This window comes from Siphateles boraxobius, unplaced genomic scaffold (assembly GCF_051911475.1).
Source record: "Siphateles boraxobius isolate OS27281-9 unplaced genomic scaffold, OSU_SipBor_1 8, whole genome shotgun sequence".
Lineage (NCBI taxonomy): Eukaryota > Metazoa > Chordata > Actinopteri > Cypriniformes > Leuciscidae > Siphateles > Siphateles boraxobius.
Genome location: NW_027509208.1, coordinates 40,675,001 through 40,690,013, shown reverse-complemented (window position 1 = coordinate 40,690,013; position 15,013 = coordinate 40,675,001). Strand labels below are relative to the sequence as shown.

Here is a 15,013-nt window from a genome sequence, read left to right as displayed (position 1 = left end):
AAGAGTTAAAATCTTTCAGATGATCGACAAACGTGGGTGTCAGTGAGGTTTTACAGGTGTTCATCAAACACACAACCGGTCAAAACATCTTCTGCAATGGCACAGAACGAATCAGTTTCCACTCTTTACCTAGAAGCTGAAAATTGTGCGATTATATTTATAATGCAATGTGTTGGAGATGAGAAGCGAGGAAAGGAATCGAGGCCATGACTGCCCCCGAATATTAGGGTCAAACAACCAACAGTAAAATTCAGTAATGCAGGTTCTTAAATCTGCTAATTGCTTAATTAACGGTCACATGCAACCAAAGCGCATCTACATTTTATTTTTTATATATATAAATAAAAAGCCACTGCCTGATTGAGCCTTGTTATAAGGATTTGAAGTCACAGTACAAATAGAAACTCATGAACACTGAAACTTCCTGATTCAAACAAACGTCTCTGAGGAACAAAAGGAAGACAACAAATGGATTGATATCATTAAGCGGTTTTATTCAAGTCGTGTGTCCTGTAGCCTGTTCTGATTCAAAGCATGCATGGGGACGTGTATGTGGTCTCAAACGAATCACCTGAAAGAGGAACAGAAAAGGAGCTGGATCATGTCCAACAGAGACTATAGCAGAGCAAAGCAAGATTAGGATGATGAAAGTGTACTTGTCTGATAGTAGTCATAAACGTTGATGACTGCTGACTTGAGATTATCCACTGCAAGAACCCGTTCCAGCTGCAGAGAGTAACTCATGGGGACGCCTTTGGGAACCTGCGAGACGGAAGGAAATGAACAGCAGCAAACACACAGCACTCAAGATGGTAGCTAGTGAATATTCCCAGTGTACACAGTCTCACCTCTTTCAGATACACTAGGACACGATCATCTCCAGAATCAACCCGCTCCACTAACGGGGCGAACGAGTGGGGTGGAGAACCAAGCTGAAGGGAAGAGACCATCGTTTACAAACACAATTACACCTGGTGGAGCTTCAAGGATCTTGAGACTTTCTAAATCATCTCAATCCACGTGCGTACCGATGACGTATCTGCTGTGAAGCCCGACAAGAGCTTAATGTCCACTAGAACCATGTTAGTGCTTGCTTTCACGCCTTTGTATCTGAATGAGGGTGAGGGAGAAATGGAGGTTTAATTAACAGGATCAAGAAAGCAGTTTCCTTTTCAGAACCATGAGCTGGTTAAGACAGTCAAGTCACCTTTGGGTGAATCTTTAACTATGGTACTTTTCTTGTCCCTGGATTAAATAAACTAAAAAAAATATTTCTTTTTTGTTTTTCCATGTTTTGCTATGTGATGGAAATTACCTTTTCTTGGACTGTCAGATAAAAATGGCAAAATATATAATCAATACAAATCACACCCAACTTAAGGGAAGGTTTCTAGACAGATTGAGAAACCAACTCATACTAAAAAAAACGTTGTAGGAATGTTTTTATTTTCTGAAACCGTCTAGCTCAAAGAGTACCATAGTTGAAGAATTTATATAGTGCTTTTTACAATACAGATTGTTTCAAAGTAGCTTCACAGTGGTAACAAGAAAATAATGCCAATAATGCCAGAAAGCCAAAGCTATTCTTACTTCACCGTGAAGTTCAACATGAGATTGGCTCCTAGCAGTTTGCAGTCTCCAGTCACCTTCGCCTCAACGCTCAGCATCCCGTTGGCTTCAGTGGGTGTTGGGATGTTATAAAAACACACAACCTACAGTATGAATGCAGCGCAAACAAAACAAGGAGACTCAGGACATGCGCAACAGAAACAGAAATAGATGGGAGAAATAGATGGGGTAAATATAGAGACCTGAACAGACACACAAGTGGATCCTGTAGCTTTAACACTATATTTGCCAGGAACGTTCTTCAGAGGCTTCTCCTGAAACAGCAGCTTGTTGTCTTGATTCACGTTAAAGCTATAAGAGTCTCCTCCTGCCACTGACGACTGTACAGTAACAGTGCTGGAGCCTTTCAAGCTGAACACTTGAGTAGCGTACACAGACAGGGCATGAAGAGCCACCACCGTGTCCTAAAAACAACCACCAGATTAAAAACTATAAGGCTACGTCCACACTATTAGTCCAAATCCGATTGAAATCTTATCTAAAATTATAGACGTCCACACGGTATTGCAACCAAAAAGTATAGAAGTAACAAGAGGTGAAACTCCGTTGCAGTTTTGGTAACAATCGCTAGATGGCACTGCTGTCGCGCCGACGCCATTTTGGACTGAACCAACGGGTTTACCGTTAGCACAACTGTACAGCATAATGTCTGGAAATAATTGGAAACAAAGAACAGTGTTCTACCATTAACTGCAACAACTACCAGTATACAACCAATCAACTAGCATTTCATAGATTCCCCAAAGATCCAGAGAGGTAAATTAGAAAAGGTTTTTATTAACGTTAAAGTGAGCAGCGTACGTACATCTCCATATGTAAATAGCGGCATGGATGTACAACAGTGAGTGCAGGGAAGTTGTGTGTGACAAGGAAAAGTACAAAAACACTCTTGTTTACATGGTGAGACTATTCAATAGAGTCAGAATCCATCATATATTACGGACCCAAAATCAACAACTCTCACAGCCCAAACAGAAGCGCTACAGAAAAGTTTTAAAGCCAAGTCATCGGTACATTAACTCTCTTTCTGTATCAAAAGTAGCATGTTATACAAAGTTATCAGTCAAGATGAATTAAATTATAATAAAACTAAAAACTAAAACGTATAACGTTAGAACAGTTAATATACTTACCATTGCCATTCTATTTGTAGTAACGTAAATGTGTGCACTTTACTTGCACAATGTTTGATTTGTTGTGTGTAAGTTAATACAGGCAGAAATGATGTGATCTACTTACCATCACCAATTTTATGACGATCTTCTATTACTATTTAATATTCTCTTGACTAATGCGTTGTCCCTTTCACCTATTCACTGTTCATTGTGTTTTGGCTTTTTCAATGAATTTGTTAATCATTTCATGAGGAACATGGGCTGTTGTTACTGGTGTTGTAAAATTGTGCTGTGTATGAAAACGGAGTTATCCCGAAAAGTTATTGGGGTAAATAAATAGCCTATTTGACAGCGCCGTGCTCTATGACGAAATGGTTTAATTATAAACCGATCCATAAGCATTATTTTGTTGTACATTATTCAACACGCCGTAGGCTATAGAGACATTAGAAACTACTATTTAGTTCCATAAACCGCTTTTGAATTGGAACCGGTATCGTTCAATTCTATGACAGCTGTGTTGCGTTCAGTCCAAGATGGCGGAGCTGCAGCTCTGCGCATGGGCGCGTTTGTTGCAATGGAACGTTCTATTGAGTTTCGCCTCTTGGTACTTCTATACTCTGTTGCAACGGTTCAGATCTGATTTGTGGGTCCATGCAGCCCTTTCGTTTTTTCGGAATATCTGCATTGGTTTCTATGGCAATGACGTTGTGTTGGTAGGAATACGCAAAATGCGAAAAAAAAAGGGATCAGAGCGGTCAAACTTCACACTTGCTAAATCGTATTTCAATCGGATATGCACAAAATTTATAAAAAATTGGATTTGGATTGACAGTCTAAACTTAGCCTAAGTGATTGCGCTCATGTTTGGTAGTCAGAGGCACCTGGGTGGAGGAAAAGCCTCCATAGGGATTCTGCTGGGCCACCAGCCAGTTGACAATACGGTTAGCATAGCCTATATCAGGCTTTGGCTTTACATTGAGAACCGCTAGCAGCACGTACGAGCTGATCTCCACCGCCAGAGTATCACCAGATGTCGTCTGAGACCAATGGAGCTTAGTGCCTTAGGATGAGATGCAGGGGATAAAGTGGATGTCAAAGAACCTGATGAGCCAACATCTCAAGAGGCTGGTAAAGCTCACCATTAGAAATAGCACGGTTGTTCAAGTCAGTTAAAAGCTGTGTTAGAGTGGTGGTCTCTCCAGCCAGACTGAAGGTGTAGGCCAGCAGAGCCATGGCATATGTGTTTCCCAGGTTCCCAACAACAGGCCTCAAGCAGGACAGAGCTTTGGTAATGACAGGATTCTGAAGAATTAAAGCAAATATCAGACACCCAGAACCAGGTTGTCTCCAAGGAGCTAATCAACTACTGGAGATGTTTTTACCTTGACAGGGTCACCTAGTTCGAGCAGCGATGAAACAATGTAGGCGGTCATGGTCACGCTGTCATTAACTCCACCCTAAATCACACCAGTACATTTTATTTAGAAGAACGGTCTCAAAGTCTATTGGTTAGAGATTTATTTTAAGAAAAATGTAATGCACCTTCATGTCGTTGTGGTACAGAGTTCCCTTCTGTATGAAACAGCCATGTGAACCCTGCTTTCTGATCAACCAATCCTTCGCACTCTGCAGGACATGTGGATCAATGGAAATAAATTGCCTCGCTAGACCAAAGGACCTCAGGACAAAGGCGGTCAACCTGGCAGTGGAGTACAAACTGAACTTACAAACTGCTGGTGCCACAACAGATTATACACAACAGTAGAACAGTGTGAAACTCACCATGTATTCGATTCATCATAACCAAATGTGCTGTATGAACCATCGTTATGTCTGTAGTTCAGTTGTCCTTGGTATCCTGATTAGGTCAAAAGCCACATGCAAATTAGTCAGGAATTAGTTCCTGGCTCAAAATGGGAAGAGTAGGTTTAAACCTCCTTGGAATTTTGTTCCCTACACATTTAGTGGATTTGGTCACCCATACCGCTCTGAAGGTAGCCTGTGGTGGTCTTTCGGATGGCTGCCGTAAGTTGTCCTGTGACTTCCAGGTACAGCAGGATGTAAATATTGGGAGCAAGAATTATCATATTCTGTTCTCCACAGCCAGATGGCATCTGTAACAACCCATCCAGATTCTTCAGCGCACGACCTATTATGTCCCCTACGAGAGGTCAAGCATAAACCCACATCAGAAACAAAGTTATTCTGCCAAACATCACCTGTTTCTACTCAATGAAATACTTTACCAAGAACTGAAACTGAGCATCTGGCTGATTCCTGAAGCAAGTTTTTTGGAAATGTCAGAGTCACGTCTTCAGCGAGAACGTTTCCTAGGCACAGAACAGAATGCATCAGCATTGAGCGCAAGGCTCATGCTTGGCTGCACCGGGAAAATGTGATTGGGAATCATACCCCTAGTTTTCACAAACACAGCTTAAGCCTAATCCCAGACTAAAATGCATGTTTGAGCCGTTTTAACTGAAAGCAACTAGCACTGACATTAAAATTAAATCAGTGCCATCATTTTGTCTCAAGATGCAATGTTTTTTTTTTTAATAAGGCATGTTTATAAATGTAACTTAAACATCCTGATAAATGAGAGTTGAATTAGTTGAACTAAGGCCTAATCCTGACTTAATTTAAGCCCCGTCTGTGAAACCGGGCCATTGAGTGCAAACATACCCTTTGGACACAGTAACCAACTCTGGGTGTTCGTCTTTTCAAGTCCTTCGGGCTATAAAAGCAATAAAACACCACATCAGTAAAGCAGCATGATCTCCATGATCAAACTCCAGAAGACTGGTTAACACTCACCAGGACAAGTAGACTTCGAGAAACTACATCAATGCGTCCTCTCGTCGGCACTGTCACGACCTCAGTGCCACATCGAGTCCGGGACGGTTCAGCTGAAGCATTGACAGTCACATTGACAGCTCCTGCAGTGACAGACAAAGTGAACACCTAATATACACTCAATTAAGAGATAGGCAATCCAAAACTGACCGAGAACAGAGGCTGAGAGAACCCATTTGAAGGTCTTTCTCTCATTGGCACAGAGACAGGACGAATACGGATCAGTAAACAGCTTAAGAGTGAAGGCCTTGGATGAAGCTGGAGTTACTTTAACCTGCCAATGAAACATCAGGGCACAGAGCAAAGACACAGGAACTTTCTATACAGATCCATCGTATAAATGAAAATAAACAATGACACACCATGATGCACTTGGACAGAAAGTTGTAGACTGTCGCCTTCAGATTAAAAGACTCCCCACGGACAATTGAGTATGGCAGGGAGAGCTCCAGGAAGAAGGGCTGGAAGACTGTCAGGACAGCAGGAGGGGCCAGACCAAAACCTTTGGAGGACAGGCAAAACGCCTCCGTCTCCCATGTGGTGTTGCTGTCAGGAACCTTGAGGGGAACTTTTATGGAGCCAGTCTCTCTGAAGGACATCAGAAGAGAGAAATAAATGAGAACTGGAGAAGTAAAAACTGTGGGCAAGTTGCTTTCGATTGAATAACACACAAGATGCTAAACTAACCCCACTTGAGCAAGCTGCCAGAGCCATGTTTCTGGAAAGGAACTCCTGTCGGTCACTTTAAAAGAGTGCTTGCCTTCAGCACGATCTACTTCTGGAGGAGCAGCTGCAGCCGTAGCCAAGTTAACCGCATCAGTTGTTTTAAAGGGTAAAGGAGCAGGTAAGGTCGCTGAAATAAAAGACAAGAATAGTTCTTGCCTTCTGCATACACTTTAGTTCTGAAGCTACGAAGGATCTCAACCGCCCCTCTTGTTGCACTTATAAAAACAAGATTAAAACACCCAATGCCAATACACAAAGAAAGAGGAATAACCTCCCATAACTCAAGGAAAGTACACCACATCATGGAAAATGTGTTAAAGGGCCCCTATTATGCGATTTTAAAGTTTCCCATTGTTGTTTTGGGGTCTCCCACAACAGGTTTACATGCAAAGGTCAAAAAACTGTTTAATTCTCTCATAATATATATTTGCGCATCACCACATTTTCATTGATTCTCAAACGACTCGTCAGATGAATCAATCTCTCTGAATCCCTCCTTTCCGCGAGCTACTCTGATTGGCCAGACAGGTCAGTCTGTTGTGATTGGTTAACCGGGTACAGCGCACGTCGAAAAACAAAAATGCCCATTGCCATAACAATGTCAGCTCTGGGTGTCCTGAGGCTTCTTCACAAGAAGCTTGTTTGCTCGTTTGCCCATTGCTCGTCCTTGGAAGGTGAAAAAAAAAAAAACTGGCTTCACCTTCACATTGTAGAGCACAGTGTCTTCTCGACATGATGCTATCCAGTATCCACAGGAATCAGCTGCAGGTTGAGGGGGTTTCAAGTTTCCCTGGTGTCTGCGCGCGCAATAAGTGGGCAGCCAATATGCTAACGTTTCGTCTTGACATCACAACGAAACGGCTTATGACTCGTTTGAAAAATGATTCATGTCATTGACTCAGAGTCGACTCACTTTTTGAAAGACAATAACTTTATATATGGTGCACTTTCAGATTTAAAACTTTGCAGGATGTTTTCATTCACTTAGAGCTATGTTACACACTACATGAAAGGCCATTTTCAAAAATCCATGATAGGGACCCTTTAATTACATCCACAGACCTACTTTCGGGGAAGATGGGATTAAACTGCTGGCAAAGAAGGGTTTGTAAAGCGAGATTCGTTGCGATCTTCATCCCCACGCTCTGTCAGAGTAACAAGTCCAAACACAAGACAGATTTACAAGTCCAAACACAAGACAGATTTAAAGTCATTGACTCCGTATTATTCAGTGACTAGATGGTAAGAAATGGTTTTCTACCTTGAAGGCTGCATAGGTAGTATCTATAGGAGTATCTCGACGGGCTAATGGTCGAACACCTACACACCCTGGTTCATCCTCAATGCTGAATGGGTAACCTGATAGCAATCTCACCGGGAGCAAGTCAAACACCTGGGACCATGAAACAATAGAGTTGGTATGTCGCTTGTTTCTGGAAAATTCTTGAACTAAATGCATTTATGTTTGGTATGTTATGTCAGAGTTTATAATGTTAGGTGTTAAACGTACACTAAAACTGCAATAATCATAACAGCCACATCATGATAGCAAATGATTTTCAAATTGATCCATCAGCATTACACTTAAATTCTAAAGCTGAACAGGAATGTCAATTAAGTCCAAACAAGTGTTTAAATCAACATGGATACCATTTTAGGACTCAAACGTCTTCCTGGCTCCAAGATCCAGATGCTTTGATCTACAACGCTGAGACCACACAGGGATCCTGCTTGAGCAGAGACAGTCAAGACATTTCCCTCACTAGGGACAGCCATAGCAGGAGAGAAAATCAGAGACACCTGGAAAAAGGACCAACACATGCTGTATGACACCCTGTTCCCCATTTGAAGCCAAAAGATGCTAGTGCACATCCTACCTTGTTTTGTAAACACGTTTCAGTGTCAAAAGACTCACTAACAGCAAGTACATTTTCACTGGGCAGAACGCAGTAGACCAGAATCTGCACCACTGGAGCCATATCGACACTGACAGTCAGCTTGAATGACATGGAGCCGCTCGTGAATGCATTACCAGCTTTTGCTGTGACCTTCCAAACTCCATGGAGAACAATCACTCCTCTGGACAAGACCTGACAGAAGACAACGGGTGCTAGACAAACAGACCAGCAGTCATCGAAATCACTACAAAACTGATCTCCACTTACCATATAGATAATGTCAGAGGTACCAGCCTCTCCAACAAAAGAATATTTCACCGTCACTGGGAACGCAGCACCACATTTGAGTGGTTGCTCAAGACTCACTATAGTCAGTTCACTAATTGACGGAATATCGGGAGAAACAGGCTGGAGAAGCTGAACAACCCTGGTATCTATAGTGAAGTATGGCAATTTGTAACCATAAATAACTTCTGGAGTCGCACTTGCCTGGGGAAGAACGAGTGAAATGATTTCATGCGAGAGAGCAGTCTTCATTTAAAAAAATACAAAGAGTAAATCGTACCAGCAGATATAGAGGAGCTTTAGGAAGTTCAGCAGTTTTGAGGGAGAACATGGCCAGTCCATTTTGGTTTGTAGTTAGAGTCAACAGCAGTTTGTTGGGCCAGCTGCTACTATCCAGGAGGAACACCGTTTTGTTCGCAATTGGAGTATCATCGATACGAGACACTGAGATCTGTTGGGAAATATTAGGTTAGGAAAGGGAACCAATGAGAAGGCTTCTACAACAATGGATGAAATTTTACTTGCCTTTGCATTAATCACTGATCCAGGTTCAAAATTATCCGGGAGGTCCAAAAACGTGACCTTGCCGACTTCAAATGTAATGGACACGGTTGCATATTTTGACATAACCACATCTGGGGAAAAAAAAACATTCACACAGAATAATTTTGTTTTGTTTTTAAAGACATGCCGGCTTCTGTGGCTATTTTCATGGCAAGAAAAATGTATGGTAAAACTATCAGCCGTTTATAATTTATTTTGCTATTAAACTATTGTGGTTAACTGTTAAAAACTTGAAAAGGTTTCTCAAAGGGTTAAAATCAGCACAATCTAATAAAACTCTCCAATGATAAAGAGTTTTGACTGAAATAACATTTTGGTGGATCTTCTAGTATTAAAAACTTGTGTCATAGTGGAATGGCCTATTCTGCAACCGGTATAAACAATCTGGTCCCATCGGTTTGAGATTTGACAAACTCCTTCCAACATTGGGGCTGATTTATTGAAGTTTGTTCATAGTATATAAAGCCCATTCTATTTGCCATTTCTTATTCGAATAGAAATTTTAGATCCATAGGAGGTAGTGGAAATTGACATCTCCTGATAATGCCTCTTTTGCAGCAGAGTCTGCATCCTCATTTTCTTTGATTCCACAGTGTCCAGGTACCAAACAAAACCAGATATTAAATTAAGAATCATTACAAGTGCTGGGTGATCATTTTTAAGGGATATGACTTTGCATCTGTAATAAGAAACTTTCTCTGTTGCATAGACTATGTAGTCCAATGCCAAAATGATAGCTCAATTTTTACAGCCAAAGAAAATGCTATGTTTAGGGATGGGTATTCCTCTTTTTTTGATGGTTGACTACAAATGCAGATATTCAGATTTTTAATCCATCATATACACATATATATATATATATATATATATATATATATATATATATAGGGATATGCGATTACGCACCGAATAAATGAGTCAACTTCCTCCAGAAACATGCTGTTGGTTCAGACCAGCCAATATCTCACCTGTTCCCACCTCTGTGACGTTCACGGTAACAAAAAACAAATCTTGAAGAACTTTCTCAAATTTGGGGTTGAAAAACACTGATGTATCTAAGGTAAGGGAGGCACAGCCCGTGGCATTCATCTGGTAGCAGAACAGAGATAGGCACATTTAAGTCAAGTCCAAGCAGAAGAAAAAAATCTTAGCTGTAAGGCAGGACCCACACACCTTAACGGTTTGATTCAGGCACGGAGGGGTACGCACAGGAACCACAGAATATGGAAAAGGATCGCGGCATACTTCCACAAACACTTGACCAAGCACAGGTTGGCCGTATGTGTATCTGGGAAACATCACAAGGAACAAGATCAAGAACTGACCAACCACAATAAAATAAAATGCGTCACTCACTTGGCACAAGCCTCAACTTTCAGTCCGACATCTGCAACGCTGTACGACTGTGGTGTATTTACGGTCACATCAAACTTGGGCAAAACTAAACCAGAAACAAAATGCTTTAGATCAAGTCCTCAGATCTGCGGTTACACATCGTTCACAACGACTTACCATATTTTTTCACCTCAAAAACTTGGGAGACTGTTCCGTCACCAATAAAAGCGTTCAATGTGTACATCCCTATCTGAGCCTCTGGGTTTAACGTGTGAGAAAGTTGCAATATCCACTCCTTTGAGGAAACGTTTGTCCACTGACCAATCCGGTTATTATGATTGTCCTATTAAACCAATTAACAGCTTAGAGAAATACTGCAAACAAAGCAAAAGTGAAAAAAGCTGCGTCAGCTCCATTCAAATACTTGAACCGGAGCAAATTCTCACCTCCACCACCACCAAATTGTACTGTAAGACACAGAAAGAATATTAGGCGCAGAAATAACCTGCATTAAATTTGCAATTTGTTGATGGTCAGATAACCCAATATGTTGAATGATCAGGTCTTACCATTTGATTAAGAGGCACAAGTTTGGCATCCATGGTGACAACTCTAAAATTCACTACAAAGACAGCAATAAACGCTCACATTAGTTGCATAATGCACTTGAAGGTGATTAGAACTTGTAGCATAATGGACTTTCTATAATATTCAACCAAGGGTCATTCACAGCTCACCCGTTTGTCCTGGATTGTAGATGGGTTTGTCTGTTTGGATGAAGGTCAAAGGCAGGTATCGTCTGAACATGACTTTCCTCTCTTCGGTCGCTCTGAAGACCCTCCCCTGAACTTCCACCTTTAGCTTCTGCACTGATTCTCTATCTACTTGAGGAGCCTGCAGAGAATCTCAGTTAACATACAAAAACCCAGACAAAAAAGCCACATGCGTCTAATGACAGACCTGGAAACCAAAGCAGAGGTGAAACGGCTTTGTAAAAACCTGCTGCAAAAGTTGAGTTGTCCTGGTTTTGTCAAGCAGAGAAACGGTCATTGTGAGACTCTCTTGGGATTTCAGAAGAGTTATGCATAGTTTGGCATTTGATCCAGACTCAATCACTGCAGGGAACATCACCATGAATAACCTGTGTAGACATCATGAAGTTTAGGTTCAGAGACCATAAGGAATCAGGTCAGAACATGTACAAGTTAGTTGAACAGTCACAGAAAGTGGCTGCCACCGGGATGTGAATCTAAACTAGCCTAATGGCCAATCAATAATAGTTCAAAGTGAGTGGGTTGGAGGGAGCAGGTGGGGTGGTGTGTTGGAGCGCCGAATTTGTTAGTACGTTCGGTTAGTTTTCTGGGTGGGAAAAACCCTTAAGCTGGGTGGGAAAAGAAACTCAGACGGCACAACAAAACAAAAAAATCCCTTTAACATGACTTTTGTTTTTGTTTGTTTAAAGTGTCAATGAAGTGTTAACATTAAAGTCCCCCTTTGGTAAAAATCAACCTTTTAAATGTTTATATGTCTGTGGCGTTTTTAATATGATTTAAGACAAACCATGTTCAAATTCACAAGTCAACACCATTGCTGAGTATTTTCTCCTTAAAACTGCAGTGAGGCAAAGACAATCTCAAAAACAGTTTGAAATCTCTGGGGTTTCTGACGTCACAAACTACCTTGTAACCAATCAGGTCAACATGTGTTTGTCAATGAGTGGACCCGTGGGTGCTTCATCGCTGATTGGTCAGTGAAGGACTGATTAGGACCAGAGATACCGCTTGGTAGCATCGTGGCATCCGAAGCAGGACCAAAATGTGTGTGTGTGTGTGTGTGTGTGTGTATTTTCATCGTGGTCTTTTAAAACAACAAAACAAAAACTCTTCTAGCACGTGCAGTTACCGGTGTCAGCTGTGTTGTCGATGCCTCGAGAGAAAAGAAAGTGCAGAGCGCGAAAGCACCAAAGTGACCTAATGATTGCCGTAAAGCAGTATCTCTGGTGTAACGATGTGTATGACGCAGGGGCGCGGCTAGAAATGGTGGGGCCTATGAAAGAATATGAGGTTGGGCCCCCTACCCCACCCATTCCATTAATAAAAACGATCTCTGGGGGCCCCAAAAGTGTGTGGGCCCTTAGAATCGTCCTAACTTTTCCCCCCTTAGCGGCACCCCTGCCCCGTCATTGACATTTTAAAAGACTTTAGAGCAAATGAGTGACTCAAAATCTAACACCCAGCAATGAGTAATTTCTTTGCATCTCCTTTCGAATACAACATTCACATTACTAGACAAAAAATTATATCCTGAGAAAAGTCGATTTTGAGGGGTATAGCTCTATAGACCTCCATTCATTCTGCACTCCTCCTGTGAGCGCCCTCATATGAGCCAGACTGGAACTGCAACTAGTTCAGAAGTCAGAAGTGTACTGAGTGAACGTTCTCCCCATATTAGACGTTCTCTGATACAGTCAAGGCTTTGCTTCATTTTGCCATCTTTAAAAATGCATCAGCATAGATTAGGCCCCCTCTGTTCACCTCAAAGCCCATTTACTTACGGCCTTTTCTGTCCATCAACAGCAAAGAGGAAAAGGGCTAAAATGAGCCCTATCCAAACATAAATCTCCCTCACAGCCATAGAGCAATCATCCAAGACTAGACAGAAATCGAGCGTCTCTTTAAAAAAAAATCTTGCCACTTCTTTTAAAATCCACGCCGTGAAACTACTCTACAGCTCATCTCAATCCGACCGCTGCACAGATGCCAGCGTTATTTCAAACGCTCTTAATAATTCAGAACAGGTTGATTTAACACTTTCAACCTGTGGATGCAAGGCAATCAGGCAATCGGAACATCTTTAGGGCGGAGCACCGGTAATTAGTGGCCAACTCTCAGCATCTGGCGAGATACATAAACACTCGCTCTTACTCTGCCCAAAATCTCGCGCCAAATACGAGACTCTACCACAATGATGGGGAACGTCGTTTTCTGGAGTTCTGACGCAGAGATTAGCTTTTCTGCCCCTCCAACCCTAATCAAACACACCTGAGAAAGCTGATCAATGTCTTCAGGATTACAAAGGCTACGGGCAGCTGAGTTTTACTTAGGATTTTTTATTTTATTTTTATTTAAAAATACCGTCGGAGCCAAACTGCATTGTGCACTCGCGAATATCTCAGTGCTCTACACTCTGAACGATTTATGAGAGGGGTGACATTTGAAGTTTCTTTAAAGTGTAGGCTATATGAAGTTTAATGTCTGTAAATGCAGCTTTTGTTTGGCTGCACTAGATCGTTAGTTGATAGCCTAAAGTGTGAAATCAAATTGACAATCTGCATTAATTGTTATTCTTTTAAAAATTCCATGTTTATTTCACCTTTTCTATAGGTAGGCTACTCTTAGAAAGTGTTAGGCCTATCAATCACGTGAGACCGTACAAAAGGTTAGATCTTCTAATCGTAACTGATCTCTGGTTAATTTGATTCTTTAAAACTAATTTGTGGATTTGATTAAAATATCTGGATTAAGTTGTCTGAAATTACTGCGTCTTCATTAAAGTGCGACTCGAGTCCGAGTCTTCCATTCACCCTTTTATGCAGATTTTGGAATAATCGCAATAAACTGCAAGATGCCCTTAAATTCTAAAAATGTTTATAAAAACTAATGCGTTCAAAGGAGTCGGATACATTTTTTATCTGATAAGAAAACATGAGAATAAACTACGATGGAAAAATATTTGCCTAATAAATTCCATGAGGTGCATCAAAAAAAAAGAAGAAAAAAAAGTGGGACATCTGAAATGCCTGAGCAAAGTCTGTCATCAAAGTGCTTCAGTATAATTCCCTCCCAGAACTGTCTTACACGACTGAAAGCAAGTTAAAAAAGTTAATATTTATTGCGTTTTGTCTGCTTTCTCTGATATAATATGAACATTATAGTGGCTTCTCCCACTGCAGTAACTTCCATTTTTCTGAGTAATATTTAACACCAGTTTATCAGGAAGTGAAGATTTTGTTCTCTTCGATTGACTGGATGAAAATGTTTTATGCGATATTCCAATTTCGTGCACAAGTTAAATTCGTAACTTTGGATGAAAACATCTCTGTTTCCCATCTCTGTTTCACTTTTGTTTTTCACTTTTTTTTAGGATGGACAGAAAATGAGAACCCAGAGGTCAGAGGAGATCAGACAGATTCAGCTGATAGAAAGACAAGAGTTAATCAAACACTCGTCTCAAGTGAGAAGAGCTTCTCTGTACACATCCAACCTTGAAGCAGAAGAGCTCCAGCAGCAGAAGACACACACCGGTGACGCTCCTGTCAGCTCACAACAGAAAACTGAGGCTATAATTCACAGACTCACTAAAGCCGGACTAAAGAAGACTGTAAAACGTTGCCTGGTCTGATGAGTCTGGATTTCTGCTGACATTCAGATGTTCGGGTCAAAATTTGGTGAAAACAACATGAAAGCATGGATGATCCGGTCTCGTATCAGCGGTTCAGGTGCTGGTGCTGTAATGGGTGTTTATTGGCACACTTCGGGACTCTTAGTACCAACTGAGTTTAAACGCCGCCGACCTGAGTATTGTTGCTGATCATGTCCTTCCACA

General features: G+C 41.3%; 1 protein-coding gene across 1 annotated transcript; it reads right to left on the bottom strand.

Moving 5' to 3' along the window:
* Positions 1-484: 484 nt before the first annotated feature.
* Positions 485-13,200, bottom strand: LOC143728661 (alpha-2-macroglobulin-like protein 1). The gene is made up of 34 exons (XM_077219488.1): positions 12,963-13,200; positions 11,369-11,549; positions 11,146-11,302; positions 10,978-11,030; positions 10,855-10,875; positions 10,586-10,751; positions 10,430-10,514; positions 10,247-10,361; positions 10,042-10,162; positions 9,035-9,144; positions 8,790-8,960; positions 8,492-8,713; positions 8,204-8,416; positions 7,977-8,126; positions 7,588-7,719; positions 7,393-7,471; positions 6,288-6,453; positions 5,963-6,188; positions 5,751-5,874; positions 5,562-5,683; positions 5,430-5,481; positions 4,994-5,077; positions 4,732-4,908; positions 4,530-4,605; positions 4,290-4,446; positions 4,130-4,204; positions 3,887-4,049; positions 3,629-3,807; positions 1,812-2,033; positions 1,591-1,712; positions 1,029-1,110; positions 849-932; positions 657-762; positions 485-571 (listed from the first exon to the last, which is right to left on the bottom strand). The coding sequence occupies exons 1-34, from the start codon at positions 13,040-13,042 to the stop codon at positions 528-530; spliced, it is 4,317 nt and encodes a 1,438-aa protein (XP_077075603.1). The 5' UTR covers positions 13,043-13,200; the 3' UTR covers positions 485-527.
* Between the last annotated feature and the right edge of the window lie 1,813 nt (positions 13,201-15,013).